At 38.6% G+C, this 27,226-nt stretch overlaps 1 protein-coding gene across 1 annotated transcript in view; it reads right to left on the bottom strand.

Annotated features, from left to right (window-relative positions):
- Positions 1 to 460: 460 nt before the first annotated feature.
- The window catches only part of LOC307157622 (membrane-spanning 4-domains subfamily A member 5-like), a gene marked incomplete at both ends in the record, with an annotated part of 28,997 nt that continues 2,231 nt past the window's right edge, over positions 461 to 27,226 (bottom strand). The window contains 5 exons of the mRNA XM_079869549.1: positions 461 to 565; positions 1,933 to 2,090; positions 9,159 to 9,219; positions 9,948 to 10,028; positions 10,862 to 10,975. Of these exons, the coding sequence (XP_079725675.1) occupies positions 461 to 565; positions 1,933 to 2,090; positions 9,159 to 9,219; positions 9,948 to 10,028; positions 10,862 to 10,975 (519 nt within the window). The remainder of the gene's footprint in view (positions 566 to 1,932; positions 2,091 to 9,158; positions 9,220 to 9,947; positions 10,029 to 10,861; positions 10,976 to 27,226) is intronic.

The raw sequence follows: 27,226 nt of genomic DNA, 5'->3' as shown, positions 1-27,226 counted from the left end.
CAGTGGATCAATTTAGTTGTCAAAGAACAAAGGTAACAGAGAAAATGATAGCTATTTAATTAATAATTTATGCAGTTAAGACTATAAAGTGTTTGATAACATTGTTAAATTTCTGTATGTTTCCTACCTTATTATAATGGGTTTATGTGAAGATTGTTTTAAGTTCACTTAAATTAAAAGTTGTTATTTTTTAAAGCCTAATAAATGTTAAAATTGATAGCTTTCAATCATACTGTAATATTGAATGTCTATCATTAATGTTTTAAAAAAAACAATGTCATAGAGACATCAGTAATACAGGCCTTCAAAAGCTTCAAGTCAAGTCACCTTCATTTATATAGCGCTTTTAACAGTATGGATTGTTTGAAAGCAGCTTTACTGTGATAATAGAAATTAGCGTAACAGTGAAGTTGCGAAGATAATTAGTCATTAACTTAGGGGCCGCTAACACGACACCGTTCTAACAAAAAACCCTTAACGCGCTCCGGCTGCCCATCCGCACCAAACTGACGTCTGACGTCTGACAAGTTGATCCACTCTCGCAGCTGCCTCGCAGCACAAAGCACTGGATGACAAACAAAGACACGGAATATAAAGACATATTGTGGCAGATGATTGCGGAACAGCTTGGGAAGCAGGATGGTGGTAGGTACTGATTTCAAAGCAAAGGGTGTACGAAAGTTTATACAATATAGTGTTGAAGGTAGCTAAATAATAGCTTGTTCCCAGCAAACATTGGTCCGATGGCAACATCGTGTCCCTGGCCTAAAATAGTCGCGGTAGGTAAATCGGTAAAAATATGTAACACAGAACATTTCCTAAAAATGCATTCAGATACATTTGTACATGTCTACAGTTCTCTGGGGTTGCATGTATAATTGTTATTTTGACTTTTAGCTACATGTAGTTCAATATACAGTGTATCGGGTGAGAGGACGTCACCTGGCGACGTCTTTTACACGTGCATTTATAGTCCATCATGACCCTCTATGAAATCCTTGTGAAATATGCAAAAGCTGTGCTTAATCCTTGCATGATTAATACTGCAATAATTAATTTAATTGGCCACGCAGTTTTTAAGAGATTGTGAAGACGTCCACTGACGTCTTTTACATGTCTAGTCAAGAAAGACAGAAAAAAAACAGGAATTATCTTTATGAAATACACGATTTGTATACAAAGTAAATATATTTACTTTATCTTGTTTAAATAAATTATAATCACAAAGTGCCCAGTGTGGTTAAGTGATTGCAAAAGTCATTATTTCAACCTGTTGTACCTGATGTATTCGTTGTTATTTTTTTATGGAATGTATGCATATACATGTAAAACAGAAATATATCCGGTCACCATTTATGTCTGAGTTGGATGTAATTGCCAAAACTGTGCTGCCAAGATGTAGTAATAAAATATCTCGCGATATTACAAAATCCCGCGATAGGATAGATTATCTCGCGAGATGTTAACGAGTTCTCCCCATAGACTCCGGAACATTGAACAACCACGAGGAGAGGAGGAATTGAGGAGGGAGTTGTATCGATATTATTAAAAATCTACTGTTGGGTAAGTACATTTTGTATTATTAGATTTACGTGCTTGAGTTTTACTTGTTTGACATGAATGAACTGAAAGAAATGATGCCCACATTGTCAACTGAAATTTACTGAGTTTGGCTAAAATTAGCTAGTAGGCTAAAAGTTACTTTGAACTTATACAACGGTATACCATAGTATAAAGTATGTTTAATGAATGTTGCCTTTTGAGAGTTTCTTTCAGAAAGTAAATTATCTGAAATAGAATGAAATGTTTAGCTGGATTGGAACATGTATGTTTTCAGTAACTGCTTTAAAAATATTTAGTAATTTTAGAATTGCTAAACATGTCCTCTGAATACCAAAAGAAGTGGAGACGACGAAGGGCAAGGGTTGATGCCTTAGTGGAACATGGTAGCAGCTCTGAATCCGAGGGGTCAGTGGAGCCAGCCTTGGCGGGGGAGGGCAGTCCACTCGTGGAGGGATCAACATATGACGATTTACATTCTATGGAGGCCTGTAGTTCTTCCATCAGCACAGTGTCCATTAGGGGTGATACTGATGAAGAACACAATTATGACAGAGATTCTACTGAGCAGTTGGATGAGACTTCACATTCAACTGATGAAACGCCTTCTCTCCACGTAGACTTGGCTAGTTGGGCTACTGCTACAAACACTGGCCAGTAAAATAAAATGCATTTAAAGGTCCCATGATGTTGATTTTTTTTTTTATGTTTCCTGAGGTGTACTTATATTGTTAGTATGATTTTTACATCATAAAATGTGTCCAGGTGTGTGTACATATTAATCTAATACATTTTTCTTTCATAATTTCAAAGGAAGGTGTTTTCGATGTTGTTTGATTTAAAAGATCAACTTAAGCAAGTAGTCGGCATTCTGGACCCTGGCAGGTCTACAACGACTCTTAAGAAAATGGATTCTGAGAGTGACCTAAAACTCTTTGAAGAAAACATTAAAGATGTTGATAAGTTGATCTGCGTAAGTTGTGACATAAAACATATGTATATATGTATTTATGTGTGTATATATCCATCTATCTTTCTATAGCATTAATTCAATTGTTTTCACATTTAGGTCAAGCAACTGTCCAGAGTTGGTGAATCTTCTGTCAGAGACTGCGTGAACAAAGTTATGAACAGGTATGCATTTCCCTTGAATTGTTGAATTATGTATTGCTGCATAATATTTCAGGAAAATATATATTGATTACCCACCATAATTAACCCAGCCATTTATATATAATAAGTCTGTACTGGCTCAGACAGTCAGCCGGACTGAAAACAAGAAATCAAAACATGATTTCAGTGTAAGCCATGAATGACATTCATTACTTGTCACCAAAGCACTTGTTATATGATAGATGAGTAGTTGTGAAAGTGTATGTTTTAACATTGCATGCAATTGCTACGCTGCACTTTACTGTTAATTGTGATTTATTGAAGCAATCCTAAATTTCTTTCACAGAATGATGTCAAATGCTTTAATGGCGAAGGTTAATATGAGGGGTGGTGGCCAGCTTGAAAAGAAGCCATTTAAAGCCACACCTTTATATGATGTAATTCAAGGTAATTTGGGGCATATGCCAATCTAAAAAATCTCTTGTTCCTTGTATATTGATGTAACTTTTATTGGTACCCTTTATCTATTCAGGGGACATCACAGCCCACCTGTCTTTATCAGAAATGTCCTGTTCACTTTCTCACAGTTACACACCTAGTTAAGGGTCTTTCACAAGGGCACCACAGTGGTATTGAAGAGGCAGGGGACAAATGCTGCCATCATTGTCATCATTTACTCAACCTCATGTTTCAAACCTCTATACCTTTCTATGTTATGCTAAACACAAAGATGTTTGGAAGAATGTTTGTAACCAAGCAGATGTCGCTACCATAATCATTTTTTCTCCAATAATGGTAGTCAGTGGCTCTATTTGCTTGTATCCTAATATATAACATTTTTGTCCCACTCACTTCTGAAATGTTGGCTATGCACCTGTGTATAGTATACACGTGCATATATACTGTCTATACAGCTAAGCACTCCTTATGTGTTCTTTATGGGAAAATGCTGTTTAGCTTATTGGGTTCATATTCTGATCGCATCTGCTTGCTGGTATGTAATATGCATCATCAAATCTTTCATTTAAAAATAAAACTGTGTAGTTTACAGCAGAAACGGCGATAAACGATTGTGACTCCTGATACGAACTCTGGCAGTTGATACATAGAAATATATTATAATAATAAAAAAAATCATAATAAATAACACACCTGTGGGAACTTTGCATTATTAAAACAAAATCGATCGCCACTATGAACAGTGTAGTTTTAAACAGCTCCAAAAGAGAGCGAAAAAAAACCGTGGCATCTGTCACTTAAAAAACAAAATTGAAAAATTTGGGCATCTTCATCCTCCTGTTCAAAAGTTTTCACCCCCCGGCTCTTAATGCATCGCGTTTCCCTCTGGAGCCTCAGTGAATGTTTGTACCTTTTTTTAATAGTTCTGTTTGAGATCCTTAATTGTCTTTTCTTTCCAGAGAAACCTGGCAGCTGCCACGGCATCTGGAGATGCCACCGGAAGTGGCGCTATGACCTGCCACTGCCAGGGAGAGCGCCAGGCCCTGCAGGATCCGATTATAGATAAACATCAACCATGTCTGTTGACATTTCGCCATCAATACGCCTGTGTTCCTGTGGGCGGAGGTTACGGTTCTAGTGACATCATTAAAGAAGTAGAGGGGTGTAGTCCAATCCAGCCGTTCGTTGTAGTCAACTTCTGTTAAATAAAATATCTCGCTTGGCATTGAACTTTGAGCTTTATAATTTTACAGATATTATTTATACTCTAACAACAACATTACACACTAACTAAAGTTTGAAACATGGGATCACGAAGAACGGGACCTTTAATATTTTGGCGTGTTAAATGCATCCAGTTTTTGCACGCTCTTAATAATGTCTCCAGGAGATTCTACCGATAGAAAACGGAGTTGTGCTTTAGTGCAAATGAAATCTGCATCAGAAAATGTGTAGTCATGCAGAGACCCGCCCCATACATGTCCACAATAATGACTGCTGGAGACAGAACTTCTGAGAGGAATGCCATATACAAAGAGGAAATACTGGACACATCTTACAATATTTACAATCAAAGTCTAATTAAAAGCAGACTTTTCCGTCTCAGTAAGTTTAATTTCGGTTTCGATTTGAAGCGTTTTCATCTCGGCGCATCACTAACTCAGTACTCTGTTAATAACGACCTGACAACGCAAACTGTACCTGAACGAGTACCTGGACGAGCTCAATCTTGTTGCAGTCTTGATCGAAGTTCTTGTGTGTTTGTGTCGTCGTGGAAGAAGCCGATCTCGACCTTCACGCGCTGTTTTACACGGACGATAGTAACTCAATTAGAGATGGCCGGGTGCCGTGCACTTGTTGGAGGGCAGAAAAAATGAACAAATACTCTAAGTAAACAACAATAGCCCAAGTTTAGAAAAACATTTTTAATTAAGACCAGACATCCCAACCTACAAAAAGTAATTTCAGGGAGGAATTTGAAATTCCTTTTTCATTTAGCCTTGGCAACTAGCCGGCCTGAATAATATGCACATGAAATGAAACTTGTTGAACTCACCTCAACATGTCTTTTACAATCATTTGCAATCATCAAGTCACTGTTACAAACTATACAGCGTGCAAGACTGTCATTATGTTTTACTCTTATAAGACATGTGTACACTTTCGTGTAGTCTGGCGTAAAATGTATCTTATACTTTCGTTTTTTGGGGCACTCTCCCTCTGCCATGGCGCTCCTGTTTCTAGATACACTGAATTGATTAATTCGGTTCGGGAGAAGAGATGAAAGCCCGCCCACACTGACAATTGATTGGTTGATTTACCGAATCAGGCCAATCAGAAACATGCGCTTCATGAGGCACACTAGCACACACACGCAAGGTCTCTCGCTCCCTCTCTGCCGTGCACGCCCTACACGGTTTGGAGCACATTCTCTGTCTCCCATGCGCGCACTTGCTCGCTCGCTCTAGATTCCGGGAGATTTTAACTAATTTGCGGGCATCAGGGAGCCGCTGTCAATATGCGGGAGACTCCCGGAACTTCCGGGAGACTTGGGATGTCTGTAAGACTGCATCTATTTTTAGGTGTGCCAGCTGCCACTGTGGGTGGCCTATGCTGTACAGGTCTGATATAAAGAATGTTTTTGCTCAGATGGCAAGAAAAAGCAACAAAAAAATAATAATAGAGGGAACATTGTCCAGAACGGATTTTTTTGTTGTAGTTCCGGAGTCTCCTGTTCTTCCTGAACAGCTCAGAGAAATGATTCTCCCGATTTTAAATCTGGGCATTTGAAAAGAATAATTAGCCTAATACTTTAAACTAGGAGTAAGTTTTGGGATGTGTACATATCAAGAACATTTTGATGACCACTTTAACACAAAAATAACACAAAAAGAGCTGTATAACGGCTAACTTGGATCATGTATGCACCTCAGCCTATCGTGTAACGGCAGTGACGTCAGTTTTATGACAGTCAGTTACGGTTAACAGTTTCTTGTGGATTATTGGTCTTCTGAATAAATGTTCTATATTTGGTGTTATATCGCTAGTAAAGATACAATAGGACTGCATTACTTGTGGAATGTGCTTTAAAGCGGAAAAAGTGTGAATATCCCAATTAGCTGAAAAGTACTACGCAATAAAAACTACATTTAAGATTACATTAAATTTAATTGTAATTTAATACATATTTTATATGTAAATGTAAAATGATATGTATTTTTTACCATCATTCATTAAAAAGCATTATATCTTATAAGCATTAGGCCCACAGTAGTTGACAACACGTTTTTATTTTAATTAAACTACATACAATGTAACACAATATTTATAATTAAATTATTCATTTTGTCTTTATTCATTAAAATGCATATCATCATAATATCATAAACATGCATGCAGTATAATAGTCATTACAATTCAAGTCTTGTAACTGGTAAAACCTGAAAGCCAAAGAAAGAAAACATCTGCATTTTTTACTTTCTTTAGACAATAATACAATATCACTCAACCCTGAGATCCAGAAAGTAAAGAAACGATACTTAATCAGGATAGACTGATGTTCGTGCTACTCTAATCTTTAACTTTGTTTTTCAATCCCAAAACAGGAATTTGATCAAACAAAGTGTTAACATGTTGCCATTTAAAAAAAGGTACAAAAGTTTTATTTTTGATAAGTACAGAAGAAGTGAGGGTGAATGATAATTCATAACTGTTGTAAATGCTGCTTGATAATGGTTTCTGTTTATGCTTCTTTATCTTTATCTTAATATCAAGATAAAGCATTATTTAATTTAGTAGTTTTTCTGTATTATCTAAAACGTTATGTTTGATTTATCTTGTTTGATTGTGATTTGGTTTGGGTAGTTACTGGGGGTAGGTCCTGATAAGCCTAGGGCTTCTACCTATTTTTTGTTTTGTTTTATTTTATTTTATTTTATTGATGGATATTTCATACGTGTTGCTGTCTTTTTTTATTTTATTATTTTTTTTAATTGTTCGAAATAAAGATTTCATTCATTCATTCATTCAGGAAGCCTGCTGAAGGACACACAGAGGACTGAGACTTTAGGGAATTGTATGATTAATTTTAATATTTGCTTTTGCATTGCAAGTTTTAAACATTCAGTTATATCAGGTATTTAAAGAGTTTCACTGATGATTAGGCAGCATTGTTGATGTAAAGACAATAGCGAGGCAGTGTATTGATTAGTAATTCTTTATACACAAGTGACTAAGAAATCTGTATACTATTTGATCCAGTGATCCTTTCCTTTCAATAAAAAGAGGACGTGCTACATGCAGTCAGTCTACATTAATCCGGATACATTTGAAAACGTTTCAGTGTGGATGAGAAACTTTTGGAAAACGCTAAATACACCTTACGGCACATGCGTAAAACCTCACTGAGATGATACTGTTATCATGCAACTTTTTATTTAGCAAAATATCTCAGCATTCACTGATGCGCACCACTCATGGTGCATTCAAAGTCCTCCTGGGAAGTTCGTATTTACGAAGTGGGAAGTCGTGTTAATGACGGCAGGCGAGTTCAAATCACTTTCGTCAGAGTAAGATGGCGGTTTACTTTCTCTTAATTAATTACACAAAAATACAGCAAGGTTCTTGAAATCTACTTCTAGAAAGCGTAGAACAAGGAATGTGCATCAAGTGTGTATTGCTTTTTTAGGTTTTTAATTTATTTATGAAGCACTGTATACTTTATCGTTACATATTATATTGTTATATTATAATGCTATAATATATTGAGTAGGCAATTAGCGTACTTTTGCTGTAAATAGAAAAGCCTGACAATATCACTGCTAAATACCTTTAAAGCTACAATGTGTAAGTTGATTCTTAGCAAAAAACACTTTGTTCTTTCAAAATTATATGTGCTCATTCATGTGTAATTACTGCAACCAACTAATCAAGTATTCTCGTAAGCGTAAAATCTGCCATTTAGAATACATACGAGCGTGTCGCTCGAATGGCGGCAGCCATGTTGCGCCTCCATCTTGAAACTACATTAGCCAAAGAGGGACAAACCTGGAAATTCAAGCTTCGCCTTTCGCGCTTTTACACTCAGTGGCACCGTGATGAATGCGAGGAGAGACTACTTCCGACTGTCGGCAGATTTGAAAGCCTGTTGAAGATGGAGGATCACGCATATTCTCAAGGACATGTAACATGTAACTTGATGATTCGCCAAGAAGCGAAAGAGAGAATTAAAACGACAACGCGACAGACAAATCTTAGATAATACGGCCACCGTAGGAGTTAAAATGCCTTAAGAATGGAGGGGCTAGAAAGTAATATTCAGTTGGTAGACATATACAATTTCACCGCTAGATGGGAGTAATTCCTACACAGTGTAGCTTTAAGTATTGTCACTGACACACACACAACTCCTAAAGCTTCCCACTCGTATTTACGTTGTGGTGGCGTTCATGTGCAGATACGATCTTTACGACCTGACTTGAACGCACCAATAGTCACCATTGTATATTTTGTCTAAAACATAAGTGCTCTCATGTTTTACTGCAGGACAGCAAATGTGAGTGAATTTTCTGTCATCTTTGCAGGACTATGATGTGAAGAGTGTAGTGTGCAAAGTAACATATTTTAGCAACAGTGTGAAAGTGAATAGTATAACAGGCACAATACCGATACAACAACGCAATATCTTTTGGTACAATTTGCATCACATGATTAAACTTTCGTCATTGTTTTCAAATACCTCCGTTTTGACCGTCCACACTACAACGTGAAAACAGCGTTTTCATATTAATCCACTTTGGAGAATGTTTTCAAAAAGGTTTGTTTTCAAAATAATAAAAAAAAAACGTCTAAGTGTGGAGGAACGCCAAAATGGAGAGAAAAAGACGTGTTTAGACGAAAACGTATTAGTGTGGACAAGGCCTGAATCACTGGAAGAACCCGTGTGTCCTGCGAAAGCATCAAACCCAACGGCAGGACCACAGCTCTGTCCACTTTTTAATATTCATATTTATGATCAGCACATTCACTGTATTGTGGGGGAACATCTGCAGGATTGTGATTCATGAAAGAGTCGCTCACCAGAGGTACCTGCAGGAAAAACAGGTCAAAATCAGCTTTAATGCTTATTTATTGATAGTTCTAATCAATTCTTGCACATAATACTTTATATGTTTTGGGTCTTTTAACTAGTGGAGGTCAACAATGTTATTGATATCAACTCTGTTACCACCAATGTCAGCTCTGTTTGTTTAAGGTTTTGCTTTAAAAATGATCATTATATGTGAATTATTGTTAATAAATTGATCAGAAGCTGATTAGCATAACTAGTATTCTTACTACTTGACAGTTTAAAGGATTTCATTCATTTTAATGCTGTGTTTAGAGAAAATCTGAACAGAAACTGTTGATATTTTTTACTCCAAAACAAAAAGTATCTTGTCTTATTAGGCTTAAAGTTGAATTAATGGATGATCTTAGGAAAGATTTTGAATTGTGTTACATTTGTTAACTGTATGTATTTGACCCAATTTGTCTATAACAGATTTTTCTGTTAGTACATTGATTTTCAGAATCAATATTTAAAATCTTACAAGGTTAAGATCAGCAAATATCGAAAATATTAAATTTCAAGTGTTCTATGTAAATAAAATAATAAAATTCCTATTTTTTGTTTTCTTTCTCTACTTGCAATATGCCCGCAATTGTGGAATGGATCATGTGTATAAAATCAACACTAATCCAAATAATGGATCGTGAATGAAAAAAATTTTTTTTAGACAAAGTCCCATTAGACTGGTGCTACAAGCTTCTCTTACCTCTGATATGTTAAGATCATGGGAGGGATTGGGTCTTAAGGCATAGGACTGTGGAATAACAACTTGGTAAACATTCTGCACCTTTGGGAAAAAAATACACGTTGCGTTTTATAACTTCTTACTGCAATATAAACTCAATAACATTTGCAGACAGGTATAGCATTACAGGTTTATAGACACACCACTGTATTTTCAAATGAAAAAAAGGAAAAGACAAAAATCCTGCTGAAATATTTTGATGTGGAAACTTGAAAACAATTAAATTGAAAAACTACCCATCTTTCTGTCAATCTGAAATGTCCTAGCAACCACCCAGAAAACCTTAGCAACTGCTTAGCAACCATAGCGGCCACTCAGCTTCTAGCCCTTGTGTTGTGTTCAAAACCCAATAATACTTGTGATGTTCCCGGTCAAAAATGACCGGCCTATAAAAAGTAGCATATAAATCACTTGTTATATCTTGCTCTTGCTATTGCTATATCATCACCCAATATTGGATTCAATATTTTTGTCAACTTGTTTTCTTTCAATTACGACTGGTTTTATATTTCTATTTGCATCTGATTAATCGTTGGGCTCATTTATCTGAGAGTAGGCATCTAATTTTTTTTTTGTAAAAAAAGCATTATTTTTGAATAATTTTAGAAATATTAAATAATATATGAACAAAATTGGCACTGTTGATCACACTAGTCTACTTTAATGTTTCACCAGGAAGTTTGTTTTAAAAAACTTTTATTTTGTAAAAATAAATGGTACAGAGTCACACTTGTGGTTCCCGGTCAAAAATGACTGGCCTACAACAAATAGCTTATAAATCACTTGTAATGCTATATTATGCTATAAAGAAAATCTTCTCAAGGTCAAAATGACCCGAACACAACAGGAGGGCTAGACCTGAATGCATCACTCACCTGTGGAGAACAGCAGCAGGCGTTGGCTTTACAGCCAATAAAGATGGTAATGATAAACTCAAGGAAACTGAATACCAAGGACACACAAATGATCGCCCGGGAGAGGGGGTTTACCTGAGAAAAAACTCATCATTAGCACAAATATCAATAAAATAAATGATAGTTACTCACACTCATACGCTGACTGCAAGTGCAGAATATACAATCCATGAGGTTCATATGGTAATATAACAAATCAAACTTAATGTATAATGTCAGTACCTTCTTGCATGGTAAACAGGGCTTGATATTAACTTTTTTGCTCACTAGCCATTGTGTCTAGTGTTTCCCTTTCGAAAGGGAACTCGCACTGCGTCAATGCCGCTATTGGGGAACGCCCTCCACGTGAACCGGTGTCTGAAAAACTATCCAATCACGGCATGCTCCAATCAATTGATGGGAGGTTTGCAAACTATCTTGCGGTTGAATGGCCCAGTATGGCCTACTGAGCTGGTATAGCCATGCTGGGCAACAATGGTAAAATCACCTGCTCTGATCACATGCTCTGGTAATAATCACTTTGTAGGACTATACTTTATTTTGATAATTAGTCAAAAAAATGTATCTGTTAAATCTGAGTATGTTGCATAGAACTGAATGAAGAATAATACATTGATATTTAATATTATAATATTATATTTAATATGAAATTTAATATTAATTTAATATTTAATATTATTTTAATATTAATATTATTTTAATATAGGGCTATTTTATGTCAAATTTTTGTGGATATTTTTCTCTTTTTTTTCTGTGTTGTTTAATTTAATTAGGTGATTCTACGTTTAAATATTGATGATTACAAGCTTAGGGGAAATGCGATTAATTGTGATTAATCACAGCAAATTGTGCGATTAATTAGTTAATTTTTTTAAGTGATTCCCAGCCCTGATATATATATGTGTACTTGTTTTTCATCTAAGTATTTTGTTACAATACAAAGAGCAAGGTGGAATATTTGACCATTTATTTGTTTTCCGCTTAATGTTAGTTTCACTAGATGTTCAGATTTAATAAAATGATTGTGCATTCATGATTTTCATAAAATAACTATTGCTGCTGTATTATCCACTTAACTAATTTATAATAGTATTTTTGCCATAGATTATGAATATAGCCTTCTCTTACTGTGGCACTTTATATCTTTGCAATTAAATATCTTGCATAATTTGTTTTGATGGAGATGGTTGGTTTTAATTTTTCAATTCCTCAGAAAGTGGCCTGTGTGTGAGTGCTCGTGATTCTTGGGTAAGATTCAGTGGGAATCATCCATGGGCGATGCCCCCTCCCCTGTGGAAATAGGCCTGCCACCACAGCTGGAAAAAATCCTAGAGGAAACACTGTATGGGTATGCTATACATATATGCATACCCTTCCCATTGGCCTCCTCTGATTTAGAGTCGTCAGGCTTATATAGTGGGTAGTGGCAATCTGTTGTAGTGAACATTATTATACGAAAAAATTCTAGTCAGGCCACTGTTCATCTGAGCATCAAGCAGACATTTCTGTGTGACATGTCTTCTTCCCTAAGTTTTTCTACTGAGGCCACTGCTCTGTCAAGCTCCAGATAAAAATACAAAACCAAGCGTTGGCCCTCGTCAAGCCACCTTGATAGCCACCTTATACTAGAGTAGTAGTTCTCCTCTCACTTTAGAGAGTCGTTTTTGAGATTATAGCTCTGAACTTCAGACATATACAGTAAATTCCTATATTGGCTTTCATGGGGCCGCCTTGATATCTGGCTTAGGCTTAGTATCTAGGATTTTTGGTGGCGGTTTGCTAAGCTTTCTCGCCTTAAACCTCTCATTATCCGAGTGTAGGTACTGTAGGAAACTCAGAATCGAAGACCAGGAGACTTGGTTCTTTCTTCAGCAGGATTCTTTATTGAGAACACGAGCTGTCGGTAGCTGCAGTCATCAAGTCTGACTAAGGGATCTTTACATGGTATCTTATAGGCATTCAGTGGGCAGTCCTTAAAAGGATACTTCAGGATTTAGCATTAAGCTTTGTATTAGTAGAAAACCTGTAGTATTTTCAAATTACTGTGCTTTCTACCATCATATCCCCCTACGACGAGAGATTTATGTATTTTTTGTCTGGAAAAAATTCTCCGATGACACAACAATCGTCATTTTGCGTCATCGGAGGATTTTTTGGCCAGAGGCTAAAGACTACAGCCTACTATAGGAGGGGCTGTCCCGCATGTTTTCAACCCGCCCATAGAGGGTGGGATCTCACTCACAGAATGTACACAGTGTCAGCCGTCTTTCTTTGGAAGCTAAGCTAGCAGGCTCTTGTTCTGTGGAGAAAGCTGAGTAGTAAGAGAAAGCTGAGTAGTAGGGGTTACCATCCTCTTTTTCCCAGACATGTCCGGCCGTCGAGATCGTCCAAAATGTCCGGGATTCGGCTTTTGCTTTCTGCAGTTGCCATTCATTGTTTACATGCACACCTTTTGTTTCAATCTAACTGAATTCATTCCGATTGGTGAATCTGAATGTAGTGTTTACATGAACGCTAAACAAGTGATCGGTTGATGTGCGTTTTAACATTGCTAAGAAAATTCCCGCTCCTCCGTGAGAGATACGAGAACGGTGCGTCTCAGTAATCACGCCACCGGACTCGCGTCGTTCTCACGCGACCCTCAGCCTCGTCCTGCTCGCCACAGTAAACATAATGAATCGCGACTGCAGAACACAAAAACCGAATCCCGGACATTTTGGGCGATCTCGAAATCCCGGGCAAACTCATCACGGAGTCTCACTAGTAGCCTAGCCTTGTTGTTTTCAACTGCGCTCTCTTACCAGTAGGCGCGGCTTGGGAGTGGCCTCGTAGAGCAGCGAAGCAAGTGCATTCTGGGAGTTGTTGTCTTTCATTCACATAAGCCAAAAATACTTTTTCTGTATTCTTTTCTCAGTCTAGAAAGCTCCAAATTCAAAAATAATTTCACATTTCTTCTACATAAATGACCTATTTTAAATACACATTCATCTTTCCAGAGGTGAAGTATCCCTTTAAAGGTGCTGACCTTACACACAGCCTTAGAGATGACCACTAAATCTAATCATCTAAAGACAGTAGAGGTAATTACCCCCAACTGGAGATAATGGTATTCCCCAAATTGTATAAACAACACATGGTCACAAGAACTAAGACTATGTAAACATTCACACATAGTTCAACTCTCAGTAGGAAGCTCAAAGACTAACAAAACCCCTTCAATGGAAACTATATTGAATCTAATCAGTAAATAGATGCCTTCATGTTCACCTTGAATGCCCAATACAGTGTACTTCACCTTAGTTTTTCATGTGATGTTATGTAAGGAAGTAGGATCAGCAGATCTTAAACATATTCTTAAATTTGTAATCCTACAGTTCCTTAGACCATCAGGAATTTTCCTAGTACTAGCCTCCTCTTACTAAAAGAGTCGTCTGGCCAAGGCCCGCTTTTTGCTTTAGGTATAAATGCTAGTGGTGTAACAGGGTAGATAGCAGCATAGGCAGCACGCTACCTTTGTTAAGCCTTCCATGCTATATCTATGGCTGTTTTCAGGTCTTTCTCTCTGAAGAGTAAGAAGCATTGTGCTCAGGCCTCCGCCCTTTACAGCATCGATTGTAGTAGCTGGAAGCAAGGCCTCAAGTTAAAAACATATGCTATCACCTTTCGCCACCTAGGCTCAGGTAGAGACTAGAGATTAGTACCCCCTCCCATTTGGGATGGTTGAGTATGCTCCCTTAGAGCCAAAGCACTGCCCGGGCAGACGCCCATGACATTTGAAGCTGTAGGCCATACAGTAGGCCTCCTCGATACTCCGGTAGCGTATGATTGTACTCTCCTTGCTTAAAGGATAGATAGCACTTCTGCTGAGTACACTGCCTGTTGGCAATATTAAATAAGTATAACCAGGCCCACAGAAATTTCTGTGAGAGCACCTAGGCTTCTGAAGGCTAGATCTGCTAACATCCTCGCTATCAAATAGTTAGGCCTTAACAGGCCTCCTTGAAGGCGGCTCACCAACGAGTTGGATGCATGACTTATCAGGTTGAGGATCTGAGGATCGCTCTGCTTGAATACTCAACTCCCTAAGTCTAGTCGGAAGGTCGAAGGACTCTCACGAGGCCTCCCTGTTAGATCAGCCCTAGAGCTGGAGGCAATCCCCTTATTAGGGTCCCTTTAGAGTGCCCAGCCTCCACAGGGCCTTGAAGCACTGAGTATATCCAGGATCGAGTAGAGTTCTATTCTTCAGGATGCCCATCTCTATGATCCGATTTGTGAGTATTACTGCCATTAATTGCAGTTTTTCCCAATTGGTTTTCTTTTTGAGAGACTCTGTTTAGGAAAACAGACAGGTTGTTGGCAAGACTAGTTTAGTAGACTTGATCAGATCAGCCTCCCTGGTGGCATGTGGGGTTGACTATGTCCCCCTCTTTAAAAAGGGGATGTCTTGGTTACGTCTGTAACTTCTTCATACAGTGGACTAAAATTATTCTGAATAAAATTATTTATACCAAAAATTATTCAGACACTTTGACCTGACCATGTTTTGCTTAAAGGTCCCATGGTATGTTTTTTTAAAAAAAAAGTTAGTTAGTTAGTTAGTTAGTTTTAAAAGTATTTAGATCTATTCCCATCACATAAAAGGTGATGATGAGCTTCGAGCAGATGACAGTCTGTTGATCGCGTGAATGAAGATCTTATCATTGCAACGCAGTTTCTGCACTCTCACTATTGCTTTAGTGCTAATTGCACTAAACACTAATTGCACCAATGCAAACACAATGTAAATACTGTAAGAGCTTCGTTGTGCAGTGTAACAGCGTCAAAGATTTCATAACGAGTTTGGCAAGTGTCCAGATAAACTCGTGCTGTGTGATTGACAGCTTGGGCGATTGGAAAGGGATTGTTCTTTGATCACTTTCTGTGTGTAATTTAATCACAGTTCACAAGATTATTTTCATCCTACTAAGAGAAACGATGTGAAGTTTATCTTTTAGTCAGTGGCTTGATTCACTGATGCATAAACAGTATTGAACGATTTTGAGAGAAAGATTACCTGTCTGAACTTGAACAAATTACACATCAGAAATTGTTGCTTGGTAGCTCGATCGATTTATTTTCAGACGTTCAGCAAGGCTCTGTATTGGCCCAAGTTGAGGAAACAGTTGTCGGTGAAATGTTTGGACCATACAAAACTTTGGGAAGTTGTCTCTGCGTATTTCCAGAGAAAATTTCTTCAGTAATTCAGTAAAAATTTACACAGAAGTTCTTCAGAGGCTCGGTTTAAGGAACAAAAAAAAAAAAATACTTTTGTGTTCATTTGTACATCCAAACACTGAGCAACTGCCATGCTTCACTCGTTTGCAAGCCATGATGTCTCTCGAGGAAAAAACAATATTGCGCTCGTGTAGCTAATTTTCTCATGGGCGGGCCAAATTCTCTGAACGGGCAAAGCAGAGAAAGGGGAGGTAACCTTTCCCCCGTATGACGACATACAGGGAAGATTCCAGAATTCGCCCATCTGAGCTTTCATTTTCTCAAAGTCGGAGCAGGATACCCAGGGCTTGGTTTACACCTTTCAAAATTTCTAGCCACTGGGGGACCATATACAAGCTAGGGGAACTCATATTAATGTTAAAAAAAAAAAATTCATACCATGGGACATTCGAGTTGTTTTCTTTAATTGCTATCGTGACCTTTTTACACCACAGACTGAACCAAATTAAGCATTGCTTGGCAATTGGTTGACCTAAATTGGTATTATGTAATTGTGTATGTAAGGAATGTAAAATCAATTATTATTTTCATTCAAAATCCTCCTCTTTTTTCATTTTATGAACTCTGATTCTTTTATTTTGAATATATTGTTTGATTTCATTGTATTGTCTTTTGATTTAATTACATTGGTATGTATAGTTTGAGTTTATATACGATTTGGTAATGAAGTGTTCTGCCCCTTTAAGAGAAACTTAACTTTGGGTGCGTTCTTGCCTCTCTCAGTTCACATTAAGCTGAGATGAAGATGTCTTGTGGCTCACTGAGCCAAAGGTAATACTATTTCAACATATTAGTTGATGATGTTAAAAACTTTTTTTGTGGTGTTTTAACATGATTTGCAATGTGGGATTACGCCGACGTGCCATTTTTGTCGAAGTTTATATTAAAGGTGGCTTATGTGCTGTTGTTCTCCAACAGTTTTTGAGAGAAGCTACAGAATGCATGTTAATAATAATTCTTTGTTTGTCCAGGTATGTCATTGTGTAATCCAAGCATAATTGTCATTGTTTTGATATGATTATTGTTTAAGCTGTTTTATCAACGTTCTTACATAAAATGTCAGTTCACGCTAAACTAAGCTGATATGAGTCTCGTGGCTCGTAGAGCCAAAGATGAAGTTTTGAGAGAAGCTACGGAATGCATGTTTATTGATATTTATTCTTCGTTTGTCCAGCTCTTCATTGTACAGAAAATAAAGAGCCAGTTATAAAGACCAGCCATTCAAGTTTGGTGTCCATTTGTTCTACGCACACACAACGCAGAGTCAACGTCCCATCACGTGGGACCGGTTACATGTACTTAAATTCAACAGCTGACATCTACTCAACCTAATTCATCTGTGAGACAGTCTTAACAGAAGGATGGCCAAAACTGATTTGATAACTCAGAGTTCTTGTCATATTTTATTACCATTTTCTAAACCAGTGTTACTCATTGCGCGGCTCGGGAGCCTCATGCGGCTCGCCAAGCTTAATTTGTGGCTCGCATGGCGGTAAATAATACGGTGATATGATCATCCAGTCACTACAGATATTTCATAAAAACAAGTAGGGCTATAACATAACCCATTAAAAACTCAAAGAGTCAGCTCTATTCCAAAAAAATTCCATCGGATTGAAAGGGGTGGTTTATCGAGAGAACATGTAAACACTTGATCGATTGAAAACCGAAACTGAAAGGATGACGTATGACGCGCTGAACGAGAATTATTTTGTGTGTATCTGAAAAGTTTGATAAGCAGCAAATAATAATAAGATAAGAGCTGTTTAGTGCTGAGAGGCGGCTTTCTGTGTGCACACAAAATCTTTGGGAATGAGCCAAATTATGTGCATTCCCACACCAAAATTCAAGCCCTGTAAAACCAACAATATTTATCCGGAGCAAATGAAACGAGTGAGTGAGAAGAGGTGGGTTTGTGTGTCACTCGCTGTTGGAGAGAAAGAGCTCCTGGTGTTGTGTATCTGTGGAAGCGTTTCAGATATTTCAGTATTGATATGTATATAAAAAACTATATTTTTGACCCCTACATTGCACTTAGTTTATTATTTTAGATGCCTTTTTAAAAGACTACAATTGAAAAAATTTATATATAGAATTCAGCCCGCCGAAGTGTCTAGTAGGAGTGACTGTAACACGTGACTGCTGAAATACACATGCATTCGGCGGGTGTTACACCGTGTCCTAACCAGACGCGATGCGATAAGATTCCAGCAACAAATAATTTGCCTGTCCACACTAGACGCGACTGCGAGATGCATCAAAATCAATCAAAACCCACAGCCAATCAAAACAGCATGTGGGCAGAGTCTCGGCGAGTGCACAGCACCAGAGAGTCATATTGACGGCAAACGCAAGAAAATGGATAAGTTGGCTACATAATCAAATCCACAAATATTATACCATTTAAACATTATTAAAAATGCAGGCTACTGAGTTACTAAAACAATATTTGTCAAATAATACACTTGTTTGTTAGTTTGAACGTTCTTGTTTCCATTTGTTTCCAGGTGAATTATCCACTGTTGCTTTTACAGCTACAAAGCTGGAGCACTAAATGATATTCAAAGTCATATTACACGCTTTTAACATTAAAGGTGCTCTAAGTGATGTCACACGTTTTTTAGGCCAAAATTTTTTTGTCACATACAGCAAACATCTCCTCACTATCCGCTAGCTGCCTGTCCCCTGAACACACTGTGAAAAAACGCGGTCTCTGTAGACACCACAGGCTCCACAAACAGCAAGAAAAACAAACTGGGCTCACCCGCACCCCAAAACACAACAAACAGTGTTCCAGCCAATCACTGGCAAGAAGTATTTGAAGGTGGGGTTTGGGGGGTTAGTGCGCGTACACATGAAGGGGGTGTGGAGGAGAGATGCATGAAGAGGGAAGTTTGAATTATGGCCGACACACGACCAAAGAGACGACATTCTGATGAACAAATTGCAAAGAAGAGGGACAAGGATAAGGGACAAGGATAAGGAACGTGCAAAGTACCGAATTTACATCTGAAAAACCTTCGAAAGGTGATGAGAACTCCGCCGGCAGAAGGGATTCCAATCCAACATTCAGTTGCTCTGTTTTTGCAGAACAGGTAAATCCATTTCTTTCTAAATTGACGTTCATGTTTGCCAAACCAACACAAGGATGTAATTAGCTAGAACTATGCAGTCAGCGTTAACTTTGGTGAATACAACATATATGTTTCTAGCAGCTAGTGATCAATCTATATTGTAAATGATCAAGCAAATTCACAGTAGGGCGACAATTTGTGTGAATGATTGTTTTCATCCACTGTTTGTTATGAATTTGAATGTTCATTTAGAGGCTATTGACAACTTTGACTAAATTTGTTTATGACGCCGCCTTTGTTTATGCTCACTGGGAAACGCGAAGCTAACGTTATCTTGCTATTATTGCGTCCTTGTATGGGAGCTAGAGTTATAACCTCTGGTGGTGAAACGATATTAAGATAATGTTTCTCTTTTTCTGCATTCTGTTCTGCAATATATAAAAGCATTTATCTAACTTGGCGACATTACACATTGAATAAAGTATCAGTAAAACTCAACTTTGTTTGTAGTGACTACTTTGACTTTCCTTTATGTCGGAAGGGAGGGGAGGAGGGAGGAGACGGGATGGGGAGGGAGGAGACGGGATGAGCAGGAGGGAGGGTCTAGCTAGCCTCCGTTTTGTTTGACAACAATTTGAACGTCAACAAGAAGTTACATCTCCCGGCATCGCTTAGAGCACCTTTAAATAAAGCACATAAACAGTACCTGAGATTATCATTGCCACACTTTGTGTTTGTTGTTCCAGCGCAACGTCACAGAAAAATAGGAATTGTTTATAAAATAGAATCATCGCGTGTAGTTAGGACACGTGTTAATGTTAAGCTGTTAAGCCGTGATTTATGTAATGAACAGTAACAGTAGGAGGTCTGTTGAATTCTGTTAAATGCCAGTAAGAAAATAAAGGACAGGTTATTGCAGATTACAGCTAGATTTTAATAAACCTACTGACAACATAGGCCTCGTTTACACTGCAGGTCTTGATGCCCAATTCTGATTTGTTACATTTATCAGATTTTTTTTGACCCTCCGTTTACAAATTCTTTCAACTGTGACGCATATCCGGTTAATTTGTTTTCACTTGCCATACTATCTGAAACATCGCGCATGCTTAAAGGGTTAAATTATCTTGCACAGATGGACGAACACGAAATATGCTTGATGCTAGCTCTGCGATATATGCGAAGTTCGCCAAACATCACCATGATTATGAAGCGAAGGTGGACGAAAAGTGCCATCATTGCACATGCACTCACCTAAAGGATTATTAGGAACACCATACTAATACTGTGTTTGACCCCCTTTCGCCTTCAGAACTGCCTTAATTCTATGTGGCATTGATTCAACAAGGTGCTGAAAGCATTCTTTAGAAATGTTGGCCCATATTGATAGGATAGCATCTTGCAGTTGATGGAGATTTGTGGGATGCACATCCAGGGCACGAAGCTCCCGTTCCACCACATCCCAAAGATGCTCTATTGGGTTGAGATCTGGTGACTGTGGGGGCCATTTTAGTACAGTGAACTCATTGTCATGTTCAAGAAACCAATTTGGGGGAGCGTAGCTGAGCAGCGACATGTGAAGACGTGTTTTTTGCGAGCTCTGCTTGAATTGAACATTTATTTAATTTTCCCACTCTCTTCTTCGTTCTTTCTGGCGCGAACCTGTCTCTAGTGTGCCTAATTCTAAGAATCAGTAGTATTTTTATTTATTTTTTAGTCCAAAGCTGCTCAAAATGCCTAAAGCACACAAGTCGAGGCCAGGGCCTGATGCCCCAGACTTGCCTGATGTTGAACCGCCCGCGGAGGTGGGCTCAGGGTCGGATCTCGGCGCAATTATGGCTGCCATAAAGCAAACGGAGCAGAATGTGCTAGTCAAGATCGACTCGTCTGTGATGGCAGCTGCAGGTGAATTACACAAGAAAATAGACAACTTAGCGAGTGATTTAAGGACAGAAATCCTGAATGTGCGCGCAGAGTTTGCGAAGGTTACTGAAGAAATACGGAAAGAAAGCGCCACATTATCAACCCGCATTGATGATCTTGAGGAGGAAGCTAATGGCCAGGCTAACCGTGTTGTAGCACTTGAAACTCAAGTTGATACGTTATCTACTCAAGTTGCCCGGTTGGTAGATAAGACCGATGATCTGGAGTCACGGCAGCGGCGAGATAACTGCAGACTAATCGGAATTGACGAGGGATTCGGAAATATACGACCGGAGAGAGCCGTGGCTGAATTGTTGAAGGAAGCGCTAACCCTCGACTATACGCCGACGCTCGATCGGGCGCATAGGAGCCTGCAGCCGAGGCCAAAGGATGGGTATGCTCCGAGACCAATAATCGTCAAGTTCCACTACTTTCAGGAGAAAGTGGATGTTCTTCGGAAGGCCATGGGAGCAGGGCCCATCACCCACAATGGGAAGCGTTTTTACATCTACCCAGATTACTCGGCCGCCGTCAGGAAAAAGAGAGCAGCCTTTACCGAGGTGAGAGGATTGCTTCGCCGGTGTACGGGCGTGAAATATGGTCTCCTGTTTCCTGCTACATTAAAGATCACAGCCCCAGCTGGTGAGCAGATGTCTTTCGAAGACCCGGTCAAGGCAAAGCACTACATTGACGGAGGGAGAGTGACAGTTAATTCACGGACCATAACAGGTATCACGCTGCATGTTAGCATTGTTGTTGTCTGTGCAGGCTTCGACTGGTAACGCCGGCGCCGCCACGCTACAGTTGGATGCATTTTATGTTTGGACAATGCATAGCTTACTACAATATGTTGAGGGGTTATGTGGACATCATGTGGCCTGGAGATTATTATATTCAAGAATATCTTTAGTATCTTAATTTTTTTTCCCTTTTTCTCTGCCACGTCAGTGTGGATAGCGCTGAGTTTCAACTTGACACTATAACCCCAATTGTACTTTTATTTTGTTTTCTAATGTATTCTGTTTAATTAATCCCATTATTACCACCAGTGTCATTCATTTTATTTGTTTTTACTCTTTTCTTGTGGGATTATTTTCCAACTGTGAGTATTTGAAGCCGTATCAGACTGTAAACAGATGGGTAACTTACAGGCATGCATGTAGCAATAATAGTGTTGAGACAAGGGTCCTATTACATTTTGTTCTACCTTTGCAGAGTTCGTGTAAGAGGTGAAGTTAGTGTAAACGTGTTATATGCCTAGGAGAGAGAGGAGAGTTTTCAGGGCGGTCTCAGGTTTAAGGAAGACCAGCCCAGGGGCCCAGGATGGTAAGAGATTTTTTTGTGTTTATCTGTTCATTTTTGTTAGTTTTGTTTTGGGTTTATTTGTGGTTTATGATTTGACTCAAACAGGCGTTGAAGTAATGAGGTATAGTCAACGTGTAAGACCGGTTCATTATCAGCTGTGGCACTATGATTCTGGATAATGTAAATAGTCAGCAAGGAGCGGTTTCATTTATTAGTTGGAACGTCAAAGGGTTGAATAATATGGTTAAAAGGAGCAAAGTATTTAGCCATTTGAAATCATTCAAACCTGATGTCATTTTCCTACAAGAGACGCACTTAAATATTACCTCCCATAAAAGACTAAGCTGTAAGTGGATTGGACAAATATACCATTCTCATTTTAACTATAAAGCCAGGGGAACAGCAATCCTAATTAGGAAGGGGATTCCGTTTGAACACTCTGAAGTAATATCAGATGCTAATGGCAGATATATTGTTGTAGTGGGCAAGCTATTTAACACACCATTAATACTGGCTAATATCTATGGACCTAACTGGGACAATGCACAATTCTTTCTTAAGTTTTTTTCGACTCTCCCAGATCTTAACTCCTACAAACTAATTCTAGGTGGAGACTTTAATTGTGTCCTTCATCCTCAGCTGGACAGGTCAAGTGTAAGGTCGAACAATGCTCTTTCGTCAGCTGCAGTGGCTATCAATTCTCTCCTTCGTTCTTACGGTTTATCAGACCCTTGGCGTATAAAAAATCCAACTACGAAGCAATTTTCTTTTTTCTCCCCTGTTCATCATAGTTACTCCAGGATTGATTACTTTATTGTCGATAACCAACTATTACCCTTAATTTCTAGCACCAAATATCACAGTATAGTGATATCAGATCACAGCCCAGTACAGATATTGATTTAGCTTTCCCAGTCAATGTAGCGCCCCAACGTACATGGCGGCTAGATCCCCAATTACTTTTATGTAAACACTTTAGAATATTTCTTAATAATCAGATCGACTTCTTTTTGGAAATTAATGACACTCAGGATGTGTCAAGGGGAGTTTTGTGGGAATCTATGAAAGCCTATATTAGGGGCCAAGTTATTTCTTATGTGGCACATAGAGATAAGGAGCGTTTTAAACAACTTAAAGGGCTGGCTGACAAAATTGCAGATATTGACAAGCGCTATGCTCTTTCACCTACGCCAGATCTTTTTAAGGAGAAATTACTATTGCAAACAGAATTTAACACGCTTATGTCATGGAAAGCCGAAAAAAATATTTTTAAATCCAGACAGGTATATTATGAGCATGGAGATAAGGCGGGGAGGCTTCTTGCACTGCAGCTCAAACAGCAGTCGTCTGAACAAACGATTTCAGGAATTGAAATAGGTGCTGACTCGATATCCCGCAACCCCCGAGTCATTAATGACCAGTTTAAACAATTTTATTCTACCCTATATCAATCAGAGGTGGGTAGTAACTTGTTTGAGATCCACTCATTTCTTGATTTGCTGGATCTCCCCAAGCTTTCTCCAGATGCTCAGTCATCTCTAGAACAGCCGTTGTCGCTTGAGGAGATAGCGTGTGCCATCAAGTTGTCTCAGACAGGAAGGGCGCCAGGTCCGGACGGTTTCCCCATGGAGTTTTATAAGGAATTCTCTGCTAAACTCACGCCCATCCTGAAATCAGTCTATGATGAAGCTTTGCTTACTGGAAATTTGCCGCAGACGCTTACCCAGGCCACGATTTCAGTTTTACTAAAGAAAGATAAGGATCCTGTACAATGTAGTTCATACAGGCCAATAAGCCTTCTGTGCTGTGATTATAAGATTTTAACCAAAACTCTTGCACAAAGGTTAAACCCTATTATTTCCACTATCATTGATGAGGACCAAACAGGTTTCATTCCTGGGCGGCAATCATTTTTTAATGTGAGAAGATTATTTAATTTGATATTTTCCCCCCATTCAACGATACATCCAGAAGCTATTCTGAGCCTTGACGCTGAAAAGGCGTTTGACAGAATTGAATGGACCTATCTTTTCGCAGTGCTAGAAAAATTCGGCATGGGGCCTACTTTTTGTAAGTGGATCAAAGTTTTATATTCAACACCAATGGCGGCAGTCAGGACAAATGGTCTGATCTCGGAATATTTTCCGCTCTACAGAGGAACAAGGCAGGGTTGCTGCCTGTCGCCCTTCCTGTTTGACATTGCGATCGAACCATTGGCAACTGCTATCAGATCTGATGGGAGGATTAAGAGTATATCCAGGGGTGAAACTAAACATAAAATTTTGCTTTATGCTGATGATCTCCTTTTGCAGATATCAGACCCAATTGAGAGTATGCCCCATCTTCTTTACTGGCTACAAAAGTTTAGTAACATATCGGGGTATAAAGTTAATATGTCAAAATCTTTATTGTTTCCATTAAATAATCTGGCAAAACAGATCACTTATGAAAATTTTCCTTTTAAAATTGAAAATGAAAAATTTACTTATTTGGGAATAGAAATAGCTGGCTCAATTAAGGCTATTTTCCAGTATAATTACAGGTCTCTTTTAGATCGTACCAAAAATGATCTGGATAGGTGGTCAAAAACTCCACTATCCCTGGCAGGACGGATAAATGCGGTGAAGATGACTGTAATGCCATGGTTTCTTTATTTATTTCAAATGATTCCCATTTTTCTCCCCAAATCTTATTTTGCTCAGCTAGACCGCTGTATCTCTTTGTTCATATGGAACAAAAAACCTGCACGTATAAAGAAAGCAAGCCTGGAGAGAGCTAAATCTGATGGGGGTTTGGGTTTACCTAATTTCTTGTTTTATTATTGGGCAGCCAATATTGTTAAGCTGACATACTGGATAACCATGTTCGCAGATAAGGAGGGTCCAGTCTGGACTGATATGGAACTGAGATCTACACTCCCAGTTTCTCCGATTTCGATCTTAACTGCCCCTCTCCCACTAAATATTAAATTAACGGAGCTGAACTCAAACTTGGTGGTTCAGAATTCGATTAAGATCTGGGGTCAATTCAGGAAACATTTTAATTTGACAAATGCATGTAGCTTTTCTCCAATAATGTTTAATCATCTCTTTGTACCATCTCAAATAGACCATTCATTTGCAGCTTGGCACAGAAGTGGCTTGGCCTTCTTTCGAGATCTCTTCACTGAGGATGGCTTTGTTTCATTTAAATCTTTATGTGACAACCATAATTTACCTAAGTCTCACTACTTTAGATACCTTCAGGTTCGGAGTTTTGCCTCTAAATTTTTCTCAGGGTACCCATCTCCACCTTCTAAAGACCTACTGTATTTAGTTCTCAATGTGAGTCAACCAACTAAAAGAGCAATATCAAAGATTTATACATTAATTCTTGATGGCTGCCCTCATACATGGGACAAAATCAGGGCAGCGTGGGAAGGAGAGTTCGGAGAAATGATACCGGAAGACATATGGAAAAATACCATACAGCGTATACACACATCTTCTCTCTGTATTAGACATGGCTTGATTCAATTTAAGGTTGTCCACAGGTTGCATTACTCAAATGACAGACTGTCTAAATTATACCCCAATGTTGCACCAAATTGTCCTAGATGTCATTATTCTCCTGTTTCTTTGGGGCACATGTTTTGGTCTTGTCCATCTTTGTATGATTTTTGGTCATCAATTTTTCAATCACTATCAGCTATATCTGGTGAAACACTGCAGCCTGACCCTATGATAGCTATCTTCGGTGTAGCACGTGATGAGCTAAAGCTCTCCCACCTCCATAAAAATGCAATAGCCTATGCTTCATTGCATGCCCGCCGTCTGATACTGTTGAACTGGAAGGCGAAAAACCCTCCTTCCTATGTCCATTGGATTAGAGAGGTGATGTTGGGATTAGCTCTGGAAAAGATTAGATATACAGTGCACGGCTCGGAGGGTAAATATGACAGAACCTGGTCACAGTTCATAATGCATATCAAGAGTTTGCCTTTTGCTTGACTCATCATTTTTCTTATTTGTTGGTAATTTAGTTTCTTGCTCTGTTTTCTGTCTCTAGTCTCCTCAATGCCCGTATTCTGAATGTTAAGTTTTTTTTTTTTATTATTTATTTTATTTTATTTATTTTTTTTTTATTTTTTTATTGTTATTTATTTTTTGTATGCTTGTTTTCCTTTCTGTGGGGATACCACCTGGATGGGGATGGGGATGGGGATGGGGGGTGGGGGGTGGAGTTCACACAACTTTTGTAATAAATGCTGAACTTATGTCAATGTTTTGTTGAAAATCATAAATAAAGTTGTAAAAAAAAAAATTAAAAAAAAAGAAACCAATTTGAAATGATTCGAGCTTTGTGACATGGTGCATTATCCTGCTGGAAGTAGCCATCAGAGGATGGGTACATGGTGGTCATAAAGGGATGGACATGGTCAGAAACAATGCTCAGGTAGGCCGTGGCATTTAAACGATGCCCAATTGGCACTAAGGGGCCTAAAGTGTGCCAAGAAAACATCCCCCACACCATTACACCACCACCACCAGCCTGCACAGTGGTAACAAGGCATGATGGATCCATGTTCTCATTCTGTTTACGCCAAATTCTGACTCTACCATCTGAATGTCTCAACAGAAATCGAGACTCATCAGACCAGGCAACATTTTTCCAGTCTCCAACTTATTCCAGTCTCCAACTGTCCAATTTTGGTGAGCTTGTGCAAATTGTAGCCTCTTTTTCCTATTTCTAGTGGAGATGAGTGGTACCC

This window comes from Squalius cephalus, assembly GCF_949319135.1.
Source record: "Squalius cephalus genome assembly, chromosome: 4".
NCBI classification, from domain to species: Eukaryota; Metazoa; Chordata; class Actinopteri; order Cypriniformes; family Leuciscidae; genus Squalius; species Squalius cephalus.
Note: the sequence above shows the minus strand (reverse complement) of the source record. Positions and strands in the feature narration are given on the sequence as shown.